General features: G+C 40.7%; 1 protein-coding gene across 1 annotated transcript; it reads right to left on the bottom strand.

The window, feature by feature from the left end:
• Positions 1-2,554: 2,554 nt before the first annotated feature.
• Positions 2,555-7,672, bottom strand: LOC147617902 (uncharacterized). The gene is made up of 6 exons (XM_086776157.1): positions 5,192-7,672; positions 4,799-4,997; positions 4,104-4,700; positions 3,418-4,021; positions 3,236-3,308; positions 2,555-2,987 (listed from the first exon to the last, which is right to left on the bottom strand). The coding sequence occupies exons 1-6, from the start codon at positions 7,289-7,291 to the stop codon at positions 2,904-2,906; spliced, it is 3,657 nt and encodes a 1,218-aa protein (XP_086632283.1). The 5' UTR covers positions 7,292-7,672; the 3' UTR covers positions 2,555-2,903.
• Between the last annotated feature and the right edge of the window lie 7,061 nt (positions 7,673-14,733).

Consider the following 14,733-nt stretch of genomic DNA (forward strand, 5'->3'; position numbering starts at 1 on the left):
AGCACAAGATCGGAATTCGAGAATAAGAGAATGAAAGGGTGCAAGGAGAGCCAACAAAAGCAACATAAAGATCGCCCAGAAGGAATAATCCAACCAATCAAGAAGCAAGAGCAAGAATTTAACAAGGAAACAAAACATGAAGACTCATCAAGAATATAAAACTCAACCACTAGAAGCAATGAAGCAGTCCAAGGAGAAGCAAGGAAATCAAGATTCACTATTTTAAGTTCCAAAGAATAGTTTGCATTGAGAGTTTAGCAGCACTTCAAGTGTGGGGGACATTAAGTTTGTAATGCCAGAATCTAGTGAGTTATTCCAACAAGCCTAATGTCTTAAAGCTAAGCAGCCTGTAGAGGATAATTCAAAGTTGAGGGAGGAAGAAACCACAATCACAATAAATACAATAGCTAGAAATTTAGCCAAAAAAATGTTTCTAAGTCAAATTGCCAAGAAAAGAGCAGCTAACTTTATATACCAAAAAAGCATCAGGAGCAAACTGTTGAGCTACAAATATAGATTCAAAAACATCATCAACAAACATAGCAAAGTCAAGTGAGCAAGCAAAACAAAAGACTAGAGAAATCAAGCAACATATGAGAAGCAAATAACAACCTCACAGAGTATATATAACGAATAAGAGTAAGAAGTTAAGTGTATCAATAGAGGCATAAAGCAAAAGAATAAGAAGTTGTAATTAGTAGAAAACCAAGAAAAACAAGAGCCAAAATCAACTCAGACAAAGTAAGGTTTCTACCAAGAGAGGAATTATAAACCTATAGGGTCCACAGCCCAATCAACTTTTGTATCAAATCTCAACCTCTATAACAAAAAATTGTCAAACGTAGGTAGGAAGAATCTAGAGGCTATGGTTCTCAATAGCTATAAATAGAGTTTAACAACTAATTTAAGGCTTCTTATATATATCCAACAAGAAATGCATAGTTTTAGTGAATTGGGTTGAGTAATGTGTAATCTCAAATTTTGTAATCTACAAGTGTTGTTTAAATTGATTCCAAAACTTTGTAATATATAACAAAAGTGCATACACACTTTTTTGTGAACACACAATTAATAAGTGTATTTATTTATATTTATATGTCATATAACCACATTTTCATGTGGGTTTTGCATACTTCCTCTCAAAAGTTACAAGACCGAAGGAATGTGCCCTTCCTTGGAGGAGTACTTTTGTTCATGTGAACATATGACAAATAAATTTACGCAGAAAGCTTGAGATGCATTTTGATGTTAATCACACTCCAAAAACGTTAAATCCTACTAAACCCACAAAACACCTTAATAATAATTGAGCCTCACAAACAGCCAAAAGATATATTGGCTTACCATAAATACCTTAGGTTTGAAATTCCTAAAAGTTTAAAAAGAAACACCTCTCCTCTACTAAAACATCACCTTCACTCTCTTCTAAGGCTTATGTTAAACCTTAATCAAGGTGTAGGTGGTAATTGAACGCAAATAGCAAACTGACATTGGCGCACAGGAGCGATGCGCTGGTGGCAGCACTGGATGGCGCCTCCAGGCGCTGCAGGGCGGTGCTGAGATGGGAAGGGGAGTGGGCGGCGTAAGAGGCGCAGAAGGGTGGTATGTTCTGGAAGAGCAGAGGGGTTGTCCAGAGAGGGTCACGGTGGTGGTGCGCAGGCGAGGCAGGGCTTTCGAAAGGTGGCAGTTCAGGTGGCAAATCTTCCAGAGGCGGCAGAGCTACCATTGGCGGACAGATCAAGGCCGCAGCATAAGGCTGGATGGAGTGAACGTGGCGGTTTTAGGCTGCGGCTCAGTCAAGAAGTGGCCGAGGGGCGGAGAGGGGCGGGGGGAGAGAGAGAGAGAGAAAGAGAGAGATGGAGGGTCTTCATAGAGGGGATCACCGTGGTGCTGCTGCTGCTGCTGCTGGTGGTGGCGGAGCAGGCTTTTCAAACACGGACAGTGAAAAAACTGCAAAATTTGAGAGGCCGTACAAGATTCTGACCTTTTTTTAATAATACTTTTTTAAATTTAAGACGAAGGTTTTCCACTCATTGACTTGATTCTAAGCTTTGTTTTGAGAATTATTATTATAATTTATGAAGCCTTCATAAAATATATTTTATCCAAAGTGCAGGACTCAGCCAAAATGAGATAAGTAAAAAAACTTATTTGCTATATTAGATTATTTTCAACTTGAGATTGCACAGATATCCTCAATGTCAAAATCACTGCCACTTCGGTGTGTGCGTGTGCATACAAGCACCTGCACCTGCACACACATATGCAGGCAGCCAGGCAGGTATGTGCAAGCATGTGTATTCGTGCACAAGTGCACGTGTGTAAGAATGCATCCATGTACAAAAAAATGTGTGCATGCACACCGCGTACACATGCATGTAAAGAAGTGTGTACGCACACACATGCATGCATGTACAGAAGTGCTTGTGTGTGGCACCACGCACGCACATAAAGCATGTACACACACGTGCATGCACATCTCAGTTTTCCTGTGTGTGCACGCACACGTTCATAATTTATGCTCAATTGCAGACATACACTTTCAAGGAGGAGGGTGTGAATGATGAAGAATGTATGCAAGGAAGTTGGTACATAAGAATGCTGGATAAATTTTCCAGCTGCCCCAAGAAGATATAGAGTACCAAGGCATAGAATGGGAAGAAAACATATATCAGATGGCCTTACTGTCCCTGCATATTGTACATAGCAGAGCTAGGATGTGCTTGCAAAGCCATTGCCCGTATATATTGACATGGGTTGCAGAAAAAAGGGAAAATTCGATCGACTGACTGGCGCGCAGCAGCTGAGCGTAAGAAAATGTTGATGTCTGTCCCCCCCCCATGGTCTTCCTTTTAGCATCTTTGATATTCTAGCGATGAAGGCCATTAATGTTCCATCAAGCCCTAACTTTGGTCCTCTTCTTTTGCACAGGGCACAAGCCTGAGCAACAATCTTGCTCTCCTCCTCCTCAGTGCATGATGCTTTGCCTGTGAAAGAAGCATCCTGGTTTGTCATTACAATTGAAAGAGCTATGTATGCACTAATGTGTCAAACCTTTTGCATATCCAGTAGTAAATAATGCTCTTCTTACAGTTGGTAACATGACCTCTTTGCCACTACACAAGATGGGAAGCAATATGATGCACTATGGTGCACATGCAGACATGTATATTGAAAACTATAGCAAACCCCATGCAGTGCACATGCACAACACCTTGACAGAACCTTTTACTACCTTATCGTCTTTCATTCGCCGGCCCTTCCAGCATAGAAGACCAGGTGCATATCTTTCTTCGATCTCTGAGTCTCTGTGTGCACATCAACCAAACAAAAAATAAAACCAACATGAGTAATGTAAGCATGTCTCTTAATCCTTTTTTTAAAGGTGAGACGGGCATCTTTGAGAACAACACTCACGAGCTGTACTCCTCCAAATCCTCTCTCGTGTCACTCCATTGCAAGGATGTAGAGAACCTTGGATCATTGAAAGAACTCCTCTGCTCTTTTCCTTTCATATGCTCGACTACATGGCCACCATAAGCGGGTTGCTGCAATCCATCCAAGGTCACGTCTCCTGGCCCCTTATGCACTTGAAGGTCCCGGACAGATGTGTCTGTACTCCTCTTGCTGTATGTTCTGCTGTCTGCTTCAAACCCATGTGTGGACTTCCTATGTTCCAAATCATGACATCTAGGGCTCGAAGAGACAGGTGCCATGTTTCTGAAAGAACTAGTAGATGACTTTCTGAAAGAGCCTCCTCTGGTGCTCCCTTGCTCTTTTAGGGGTCCATTCTCATGATCCAAAAGCATGTGTTTGCTGTGGTGTTCAGGATTTTTTTGAGCAAATGGGTCGCCTGCTCTGCGAGTGAAGTTACTTTGCCCTTGTGAAGTCGACAAGCTGATTTCTACTTTGACGGGGCAGAAAAGCGCTTCCTGGAATACATTTGAAATGTTTTCTTTGGCCCTCTCTGCCAAAGCTTTGTGCTCAAGAGACCTAAACTCCAGGCGAACAATGGCAAAAGCTGCATGTATGCATACACAACATTAGGGCAAACTGAATGAAGAGAAGTCATTAAAGTAGGAGATCTTAGGAGCATAAGGTACCTTCTGTGACCGAAAGAGAGACTAGTCTTCCCTCCCCTTGTAGAAGCTGCTTGAGCACATTCGACCGACTTCCTTGCAAGACTTTCTGCCAAATGTTGTCCATTGTGCATGGACTCATTGTACTGACTCTGTTATTGACCACTCTCGAGACACCTGGTGATCCCCACGCTACCTTTTCATCAACAGAAGTGCCCGACTGCGGTGACTGGTCACAAGGATAGATCCTGTTGTCCAAGAAAGGGCCAGAGAAATTCTCATTGTAACCATCTAGCGTTCTACACAAAGCTTCTCTGGCTGCATACTCTAGCTGCAATGGAGAATGGGAGTCCCACTTCTCTTTACCTCCCCAGGAACGTCTTCTACCGGCACCGTCCAAGTTCAAAGTCTCCTTCTCACTTGCATCCAGGAAAACTGCAGGACTCTCAGTAACACTTGTACCCCGAGAACTACAAGGGTGAGAGAAGAAATCATTACTGGCAAACTGCATAAAAGCAGCTGTCAACCAAGTGGTTCGGTCACTGCAAGAGCGAAGCTGCTTCTCGGCATCTGAAAGAACTCTTAGAGCTTGTTGTAACCTCTCTTGCTGATCTCTTCTCACTGGAAGGTGACAAAGGGGAGAGCAAATCAACAAACATGTAACTTTCTTTAGCATGCTTTAAAGAGACCAAAAATTCACTTGAAAATTTGACTTTTACCTCTCAGAGCTGAGTATCTTGCAATCCTACATCTTCCGGCAAGGATATCAGTGATCAATGCAGCCAGCTGAGACACAAGAGCCAAGGGTTCGATTCCCGACCCCATCAACTCCCGGACAGTGTTGACAGTACTCACTGTATCTGCGGATAAGGCCGATTCAAGCAGATTGATGAGTTCATCGTCAGGGATAAGCCCCACCTGCACAAAAACCGATGCCAATGTGAGAAGAGGCCTTGTAAACAAGGGCAGAAACTACACCACACTAGCTTGACAGTATGGTAATATCCTTGAGTTTGATAACACCAACCCTTACAGGCAATCATCAAAACATGAACCACCCTTGTTTCGTTCCTTTCAGGATTCCATAACCTTGGGAAAAACAAGCACCTTACCATCTCTCGCACTATCGCTAACGTGACTCTCTTTCCTAGCAGGCTCAGCTGATCAAGCATTGTTTCTGCATCACGAAAGGAACCATCGGATTGACTAGCAATAAAATGCAATGCATCTAAATCGATCTCCACTTTTTCTTGTTGGGCAAGCTTGCGGAGTCTCAGGACTATATCTGTATCTTTGATCCTAGTGAACATGAATTTCTGACACTGAGAAATCGCCGCCCGAGGCAACTGCTCTAGATTTGTGGTGATAAGGATGAAGACAACATAATCCGGTGGCTCCTCCAAGCTCTTCATGAGTGCATTCCATGCTTCAGGGGTCAACATGTGGCAATCATCCATGATGAAAACTTTGTATCGAGACAAGGACGGAGGCAAAGAGAGATGTTTGAGGATGAGCCTCATGCTCTCAATGTCATTATTCCCTGCTGCATCGACCTCTTTCACATCATAGTTATTACCTGCATTAAAGGCCACACATTCCTTGCACAATCTGCAAGGCCTTAGCTCCTCTATTGACAAGCAGTTCATGGCACAAGTGAAGATCTTAGCTGCAGATGTCTTCCCTGTACCTCTAGGCCCATGGAAGAGATAGACAGGGGCTATTTTACTTCTTAGTATGGCATTCGACAGAGACTCTGCAACCATACTCTGTCCTACAAGATCCTTAAAGGACTTAGGGCGATACTTCTGACTTATGCTTCTGTGCTTGCAGACAGTCTCCCTCTTCTTTTCAAATGATGTATCCAGCTGGATGGAGGCAGCCTCACTCCTACAATCCTCTCTAAACCGGCTGTATGTAAGTTCATGGCCTAGCTCCAGACGAGGGGTGTCTCTCTCCAGCTCCACACATGAGGCAGTGAGATCATCACTGTAGTCATGGAATGGCTCTGGCTCTGTCATCAATGGAGCTGTTTCTGTGTCTGAATAGAAAGAAGACATGGACCTCTCGGAGTTGTACATGTAAGCCATTCTGTTTCGCCTGCTGCCAACTCTTCTCCTCGAGACAGAGAAACAGCTTCCAGCATAATGCAGCAGGCTCTCGTTATTGGTGTCCCGGCTGTTGGCCGGCCAATGCAAAGACACACCACCACAGCCTGACCTGTCAGAATGACATTGACGAGAGTCATCATCTGCTTCATCTGCAGAAACATATGTACGGAGAGAAAACTTGGCAAGGAGGCGCTGATCTTTCAAGCTGATGTCGACCAGATTAGAAGGGGACTCACCAACAAAGACTAGTCTCTGGTTTTGTATCATTAAGTTGGGTTTCTGCAGGTGACCAAGGTGAGAATTAGGAGAATCCAAATCCTCAATAATCTGTGCTGTGCAAGGGCCAGGCCCCCTTTCTTTGAGATACTCTTCCAGGTTTGTCAAAGGGAAGGTGTTTGTAGGGTCGTTTCTAAGGTTTGAGTCTCTTCTAAGAGGATACCCTCTGTGGGTGATGGCCTTTCTTCTTGCTTGAAGATCAGCAACATGATAACCTCTCCTCTTGCCTCTTACCCCAACCTTTTCTCTCCTTATCTTATTGACAGTTTGCCCACTTTGATGCTCCCTTACTGTGGTTTTCGCCTTGGTTTTCTCCACTTCATTAACCAATCCAGCTTGCTTATTGTTCGGCAATGCTTTCTTATTCACAGCTGCAGGTCTAGCTTCACCGATGACGTTCTTGGGCTCAACTCTGGCCTTAAGTTGGGTTTTCTGGCTCATCCCTGCATATTTTGCTTCACTAATCATTCTTTTGGGATTGATTGATTGAGTTTTCTGTCTCATGCCTGCAGTTTTTGCTTCAACAGTGACCATTCTGGGATGAATTGGAGGCTTAGAGGGCCTTTTCTGATCAATATCAGCATTATTTGCTTCGGCGATCATCACTTTCGGATCAGTCGTGGGCTTAGGATTGACAGAAACCACTCTAATGGGCTGCCCATTAAGCTTACCTTGCAGGTTGGGGACTCCTCTCTGGGTGGGGGTTCTCTTGACGCCAGGAGAAGGAGATGTGGTGGTGGCCGAGGATCGAGCTGCGGACCTATTGGTGGAGGATATGGTGGCAGCAGCTGGGTTGCCTCGCCTGGAAGAAGAGGAGGTGTCTTGCATGGTAAGGAGTGGTGCGAAGAAGAGGATCAGAGAAGGGAGGGGAGGGGGATGCACACCCCAAAAAAAGAAATATAGAAAAAGAAAAGAGAAGTATCTGAACAATAATGCAATCCCGAAGCGATATGTGGGCTGTCAAAATTGAAGCTATTCTTTTCGAGAAAAGCCTTCACTGCAGTGGAGGAGTGTAGTCTGTGCTAGAGGTGGTGCCCTATTCTAGTGTGTGTTATATTTTACTGCAGAGTGTAACAGTAGTTGGTGCAAGAATAAGAAGAAAGAGAGAGCTTTGGAAAACGCCACAATTCCATTCCTATTGAATGGGGGTATGTATGCCCCTGAACAATACCCTTGTAGTAAATGAAGGGATGAGAGAGATAACTCCACCTGCAATAGAAAAGGCATTTGGTGGACCTTCACAATGAGAGTGAGAGAGAGAGAGACAGAAACAAAAGTGGTGGTGGGGGTGGGGGGGTTCTGCCACCTACAGCCTAGAGGGAATACGAGGACCCTTAACGAGGGGACACACTAGGCTAGCTTTCATATGCCAAGGGGAGGTGGAGGTGGGGGCAGGGGCGTGTATACATAGTTGTCAAAAGAGGCGTCTATACATAGTTGCCTTTTTGATAGGTGTCACGCTCGTTTTTTTAGCATTTTGGTCGTAAAATACTTGCACATTTTTAAAATGCTCGTCAAAAAAATCACTTAAATTTTAAAAAAACTTTCTATATTTTACCAAAACCGTCAATTTTGAAGGGCAATGGTGCCCGTCAAAAATCAAGCCTATGTGTATATACGTGTGTATGTGTTCACACTCGTTCAAACGTAACCTCTGCCCCACAAGAAGTAGCTTCTTTTTAACCATAAATCATGTAGGCCAGAATGTCCAAAAAATGGGCGTGATTCATGACAAAAATCAAGCCTAGCCTTGATTCACAATCGTCCACGAACAAAAAATTGGGGGTGGATGCATGCCATGTTTTCGTTGTTCGTGAAGGTACCTTCATGAATAGGTCCACTGACAATAGAGATAGGGCATGCATGCTCCCCCCTATTTTTTCATGCCTAGACCATTACCATGCTTGATCTTTGACGGCAATCATGCCCATTTTTTGAAATTTTGATCGTCAATAACATCAAAGAAATCCAAATGGTTAAAAACATAAGGTAGAGCATTTTTATTCACATTACCAATAGATGAAAGTTTGTGGAAAAGTTAATTTGTAAGCAAAAATAATTAATAATTTCACATGGGAAAAGTCGTACCTAATAAATATTAATTCATGTTAGCCAACTGATGTTGTAAAAGTTCTTGGAAAAGTAATTATTATACACAATCATATTGAGGTAAATTTGTGAATATTCAATAAATGAACTCAAACACAACTTAAAAGCACAAATTATTTGACATAAAATCTAGAAACTTTTTCAGATTTCACGTACTTAGAAGAACATGAAATCTTAAAAGATATGCATGGAATCAAAGAAACAATATAGGAGCAACTCCATATGTTTCAATGCCATTGGGAGAAAAAGTGAGGCAATGGTGAAAGAATGTCCTTTTATAATAAACTTGGAAAAAAACAAAACAAAATGTAGAACACATAAAAAAATGAAAATTGGTCCAACCAAAATATTGAAAGCATAAAAGAGGATGCCAATTTCACACATATTTTTCACATTATGGATGAATCACAATGCATTGAAGAAGTTACAGAAAGTTTCTTGAACAAATTGAGGATTACATTTTGTAGCACATATTATGATTAATAAGAACATGCAATCACCTCTACAAACATCCTGTAACCTTTCTAATGGCCACCTTTGATTAGGTGATGAAAAAACATTTTGCAGTATTTCCAATGTGGCCACCTTTGATGTAATGTCCTATAGGTGATGAAAAATAGTGACTAGTCTTTGTGATTAATAAGATGCCTTGACCATTGGCAATGGTCCATGAATCATCATGTGATGAAATGTGGATTGATTCCTTCACACCTACTCAATGGCTTTAAATAGCTTAATTGTATGAGCATTTTTAGACTTTTCATTCACCTTTAAGGTGTCTTTTTAGCCATGTTCTTACTTCCTACATTCTTTAACAATGTTTCATTGCAGTAGCAACATTTTATCATCTTCTTTTTATAAGCTAGAGATAAACCCCTCAAAAGCTAGGGGAGTTAGAGTGACAATTGTGGTCAATGTTATGACAAAGCTTTAAACTTGAGCATAAATACCCTAAGACATCGGTGAGATTCTTAGAAGTCACCCTTCTTTTGATAGCATCCATTTGATCATGTAAACATGTGGTTTGGGTGAGAAATGGCTCCTTTTCATCATTTTCTGAAAATTTTTAGTAATTAGATTTGCCAAAATACCATTGATATTTTAAAAATACCAATTTCCAGGATTTCTAAAAAATAATTTCTAGAAAATTCCTAATTTTTCCTGAGAATCCCATCGTTTACGAAATTTCCAATTCTGCCAGACAATTCTCAAATCCAATGAAAATTTACAATTTTAATGGATTTTCTAATTTTCTAGGTCAAAAAATATATTTTTAAAAGAATTTGAATAGTCACGGGCGCCCGAACACCACATGCCAAACACCAACCCCACATTTTCTAGAAATTTAAAATAACCTTTGTCTAATTTTCCACTAATTTTCAGGAATTTTTTAAAATTTTTAATTTACCCCGAATGCATTAGAATACGAACGGTAAAAAAATTTCGAAATTCTAATGGTTTTCGCGAAATACGAAAAGCCAACAGTTTCGGGAAAATGAAAAGACAAAAAAAAAATCGAAATGTGAAAGGTCAAAAGTTTCCGGAATCCGAAAGGTCAAAAGATTTTCTGGAATTTGGAAAGCCAAAAGGTTTCCCGAAAGCCAAAAAAAAAAAGCTCCAAGAGAAATTTTCAGAGAAAAAGAAAATTTCAGAGAAATAAATGAAAATTTTCAAATCTCTTTCCTCTCTTTTTTTTAAAGCTTTTTTTGAAGAGCTTCCAAAAGCTTTTTAATTTAAAAAAACACTTTTTTAATTAAAAAAAGTTTAATAAAAACTTAATTAAGCTTTGTGAAAAGCTTATAAAAAAAAATTTCAAGGGGGGGGGGTGATTTTTGCGCCCGACGGCTGCTGCGTAGCCCCCTCGCCCCCTCCCCTCCCACCCCCCCTCCCTCCGCGTGCGGGCAGAATTGAGAGAGAGGGAGAAGGGTCTCCCTCTCCACTCTCCTCTCTCCTTCTTCTCCAAATTAAACTTCACTCTCCACCTCTTCCTTCTCTTCTCTCTTCTCTGTTAATCAGAGAGGTTAACATTGGATTAAAAAAATTAATCATAATCAATAATATTAATTATGATTAAAGTTTAATCAAATTATGCCAACTAAGAGGGGTTCTCTCACGGGCGGGAGGAAAATAGAAGAGAAAATTCAAATTTGAGAGATGAAGAGGATCCCATGCACACGAGAGAGCATTTCATGCATCAACATGCTGCCGCTACTGCATTTCAGCAGAAAATCGATAGAAAATGGATAGAATATCCGTGAAAAAACCCGCAAAAAAGCATTAAAAATACATTTTTAACCATAAAACGCTCTAAAAATTTCTAAAAATTAGGAAAAAATTCCTAAAAATTGTAGAAATTCAGGGAATCCATTCTACCAAAAATATCCACAATAAAATATGTGGTATTTTGGTAAAACTTTCCATTAATGCTTATTTATAACACAAAAAATAGGAAAAAATAGCATTAAACTCACGGAATTCCCCCGCAACGTCGGTTCATCCATTGAATAGTAGTAACACGCGTTCCAACCGCCATATCAACGATCCACGTGCAAATCATCATAAAAAAATCAACAAAATAATATTTTTTAGTAAATATTAAAATTTACTTAAAAAATGCCAAAATTTTACAATAAGAAAGAAAAAATAACAACAATTAACTAGAGATGCTCTGATACCACTGTTAAAACCCTAATATCTCTCTAGATATTTGTTATGCATAAACATGCATAAATCAGGCATAAACTCATCTACCCGACCACCCCCGAGCCAAGGGATGCACACATGAATTATAATGAAATACATCATACCTTTACCTTGATGTCCCATACCATTAAGAGGTATAACTCCAATCCAATAGCATGTAGCCATAGTGTGAAATGGTAGGTGAGTAGTTATGATCCTCTACACAAGAGAACATAACATAACCTAGCCTCAAGATAACATCAAGAGACCATAGCCTAAGCCTCCCTTGAGTGTGCCCCATGTCCCTATTATATAGGAGGGCCCTCAAGTGACTCTTGACTCTCCATCTCCCATGTGTGACCCTAAATGTGGGTTAGCCTCCTAGTATATGCACACATAATGTGCATATAACAACATAGCCTTGAGTTGCCACTTTGTTGGTTAGAAATTGAAGGCCTTAGGGGACAATCCCCTAGAGAAATTACCAACACCATACTCATGTTGCAAAGGTTGGAATGGTGGTTGGAATCACCTTCCCCATGGTTTCTCTACGATTTACCGCCACATGCAAAGCATTCTATTGACTTTCTTTTTTGCACATATTGGGATGCTTCATACGTGGGGTAGAAGTTGTCACCTTCATCCTCCACGTAGTAAAAAATGTTATTATTTTTCTCACTCCCACTTATTTCGTCCATGTAGTAAAATAAATTATTTTTTTGCTCACTTCCACTTATTTCTCCATCATACTCCCTTGCTATGATGGCCAATGGTATTGCATTCTATAGGACTTAAAAAATAAACTAAGGAGGATCAAGATAAACATTATTTTTTCATGGTTGATTAAGGGGGATATTAATGGTAATTAAATGGAACAATTGTTCAAGTCAAGAGCTTACCTTACCTATACCGAAACAAGTGTTTGTTGGGAGCTTCGCATAGAGCTACAAAATGTAAATTTTGGTTATGGGTGTGCTAGACCAGTCATGCTCCATCGCCATGGGTGTGAAGGAAGAGCTTTCATCACCTAGATGGAGGGAAGTAGAATATTCCTACACTATGGATCAATCTCCCAAGATATTGATCTAGTTGTAACACTAGAGTGATCCATAACCATGGGTGTAGAAGAAGAGCTTTCTTTGCCAATATGGAGGTAAGAAGAAGATTCCTACACTTTGGATCAATGTCCCCCTAAGAGGTGGGTATAGAGAGAAAGCTTAAGAGGCAAGAAGAAGATTCCTAAACTATGGATCAATCTCCCAAGAGGTGGATGGAGGCAAGAAGAAGATTCCTACACTCTGGATCACATCTCCCAAGAGGTGGCTCCCAAGAGGTGGATATAGAGAGAAAGATCAAGAGGGAGATATCCTACAATCAAACCTACCCAAGCATGATATGGAGGCAAGAAGAAGATTCCTACACTTTGGATCAATCTCCCAAGATGTGGATTTAGAGAAAAAGCTCAAGAGGGAGATATCCTACGATCAAACCTCTATTCCTTCAACTCCATCCTCATCAATGAAGTTCGATGCCAAAACCTAGCAATCTACAGTTATTCCTAAAAAAGTTGAATTTTTGGCTCAAATGTTGTCTAGGCGGTAGGTAAAACTACTGTTACCATTGGGGTTGATTGAACACACAAGCTCTTGTGTAGGTGCTGAATGCACAAGATGGGTTGAGTGGTTTTCTTGGTGTTGTTTGGGTTTCCATTCTTGTCGAACTTTAGGTGAAGCTATTAGGGTTGAAGTCGGTGGTGAGGCTTTCTTCCCTTTGTTCGATTTAGGCAACCATATGATGGGATTACCATCATAATATCCTGCTGGGCTTGTTGCAAAGGATTATGTGCAAGAGAAAGGCATTGACTATGGTGAAACCTTTGCACCCACATGTCATATGATTACCATGCAAAGGATCATTGCATTAGCAACACATAAAGGTTGGAATGTACGCCAGTTAGATATTAAAAATGCTTTCTTAAATGGATATTTGCATGAGGAGGTCTATGTATCTTAGCATCGTAGTTTTGTTCAAAAAATGTTAGGAATCAAAAGTATGCAGATTGAAGAAAGCTTTATATGGTCTTAAGAAGTCTCCCATAGCATGGTACAAAAATATACATGCATACTTGGTTACAAAGGGTTTTTTTAACAGTCCAACTGATAGTACCCTCTATATTAAGAGGACTAAGGATCTTTTATTGGTCATTGTGTTATACGTTGATGACATGATGCTCATAGACCATAGTGATGATTACATTTCAACTTTTATAGCTGATTTAGAGAATCCTTTTGAGATGTAAGATCTTGGACCATTGCTTTATTATTTGGGCATTTAGTTTTGGCAGCGTAATTATGGCATTGTATCGTTGAAGAGGTTCAATCTTGAAGACTGTAAGCTTGTGGCTACCCCTATGGAGCTAGGTTCACGACTAAGTCTTGAAGACGTAGGTGACCCTTTTGATGATGGCTTGTATCAAGAAGCTATTGGATGCCTTAGGTTTTTTGTGTAACACTAGGCTTGACATTTAGTATGGGGTCTCAATATTGAGAAGATTTATGCATAGCCCAGGCACAAAGCATTGGTAGACTGTCGCGAGAATGGGTGTTCTGTTACCTAAAGGGCACCAATAACTTTGGGTTATTTTATCCCAAGGGGGGTAAATCATAGCTGCATGCATTTATAGACTCAAACTAGGCTAGATGTTATGACACACAAGTGTCCATTAGTAGTTTTTGCTTTTGCCTTAGTGATTCATATATATCATGGATCAGTAAGAAGTAACCCACTATAGCCACTTCTAGCTATGAAGTTAAGTACATGGCAACATTTATAGCTATAGTTTAGTGTTTTTGGCTTAGACACCTTATTTGATGATTTGGGTATTGGCGAGTCCTCAACCACTATCATCTTCACATCAGAGTGCTATGGTAGTTGCTGCGAGGAATCCAGTTTTTCATGCTCACACAAAGCATATTGAGGTGCACTGCACTATCATTATGTGAGAGAGAGATGCTCTGCAAGGGAAATCAGCTTGGCTTATGTGCCAACACAAAACACCTTGGCAAATTTTTTCACGAAGGCTCTCCCATGAGAGAAGTTTGAAGCTTTTTGAAAAGCTTTAAGCTTAGTTCCCTTTGTGGACTAGTCTAGGGTCCCTATCACAGTCCAAAGAGCCTAGCATATCTACGTACTAGGACCAGCTAGGGTAGTTTTTCCCTCTTTAGGAGGTTTTTTCCCCGTGCTAGTATACGCCCATCTTGGGGTATACTTATCATCTTTGTATAGCACACATTCATTATCTATATATCATCTCATTGTGTGCTCCCTTGAGCTTCTCCATTGTGTGTGTGTGTGTGCGCGCGCGCGCGCGCGCGCACACACACACAGACATTTTGGTAACCCTATTTCTAACATAAATCCTCCTCGAAAGGCAAAGGTTATTCCTCGTTTGTTGGTGGATCAACCTGCATTATGCCTTC

This window comes from Cibotium barometz, chromosome 36, assembly GCF_041138505.1.
Source record: "Cibotium barometz isolate CiBa-2024 chromosome 36, ASM4113850v1, whole genome shotgun sequence".
NCBI lineage: Eukaryota > Viridiplantae > Streptophyta > Polypodiopsida > Cyatheales > Cibotiaceae > Cibotium > Cibotium barometz.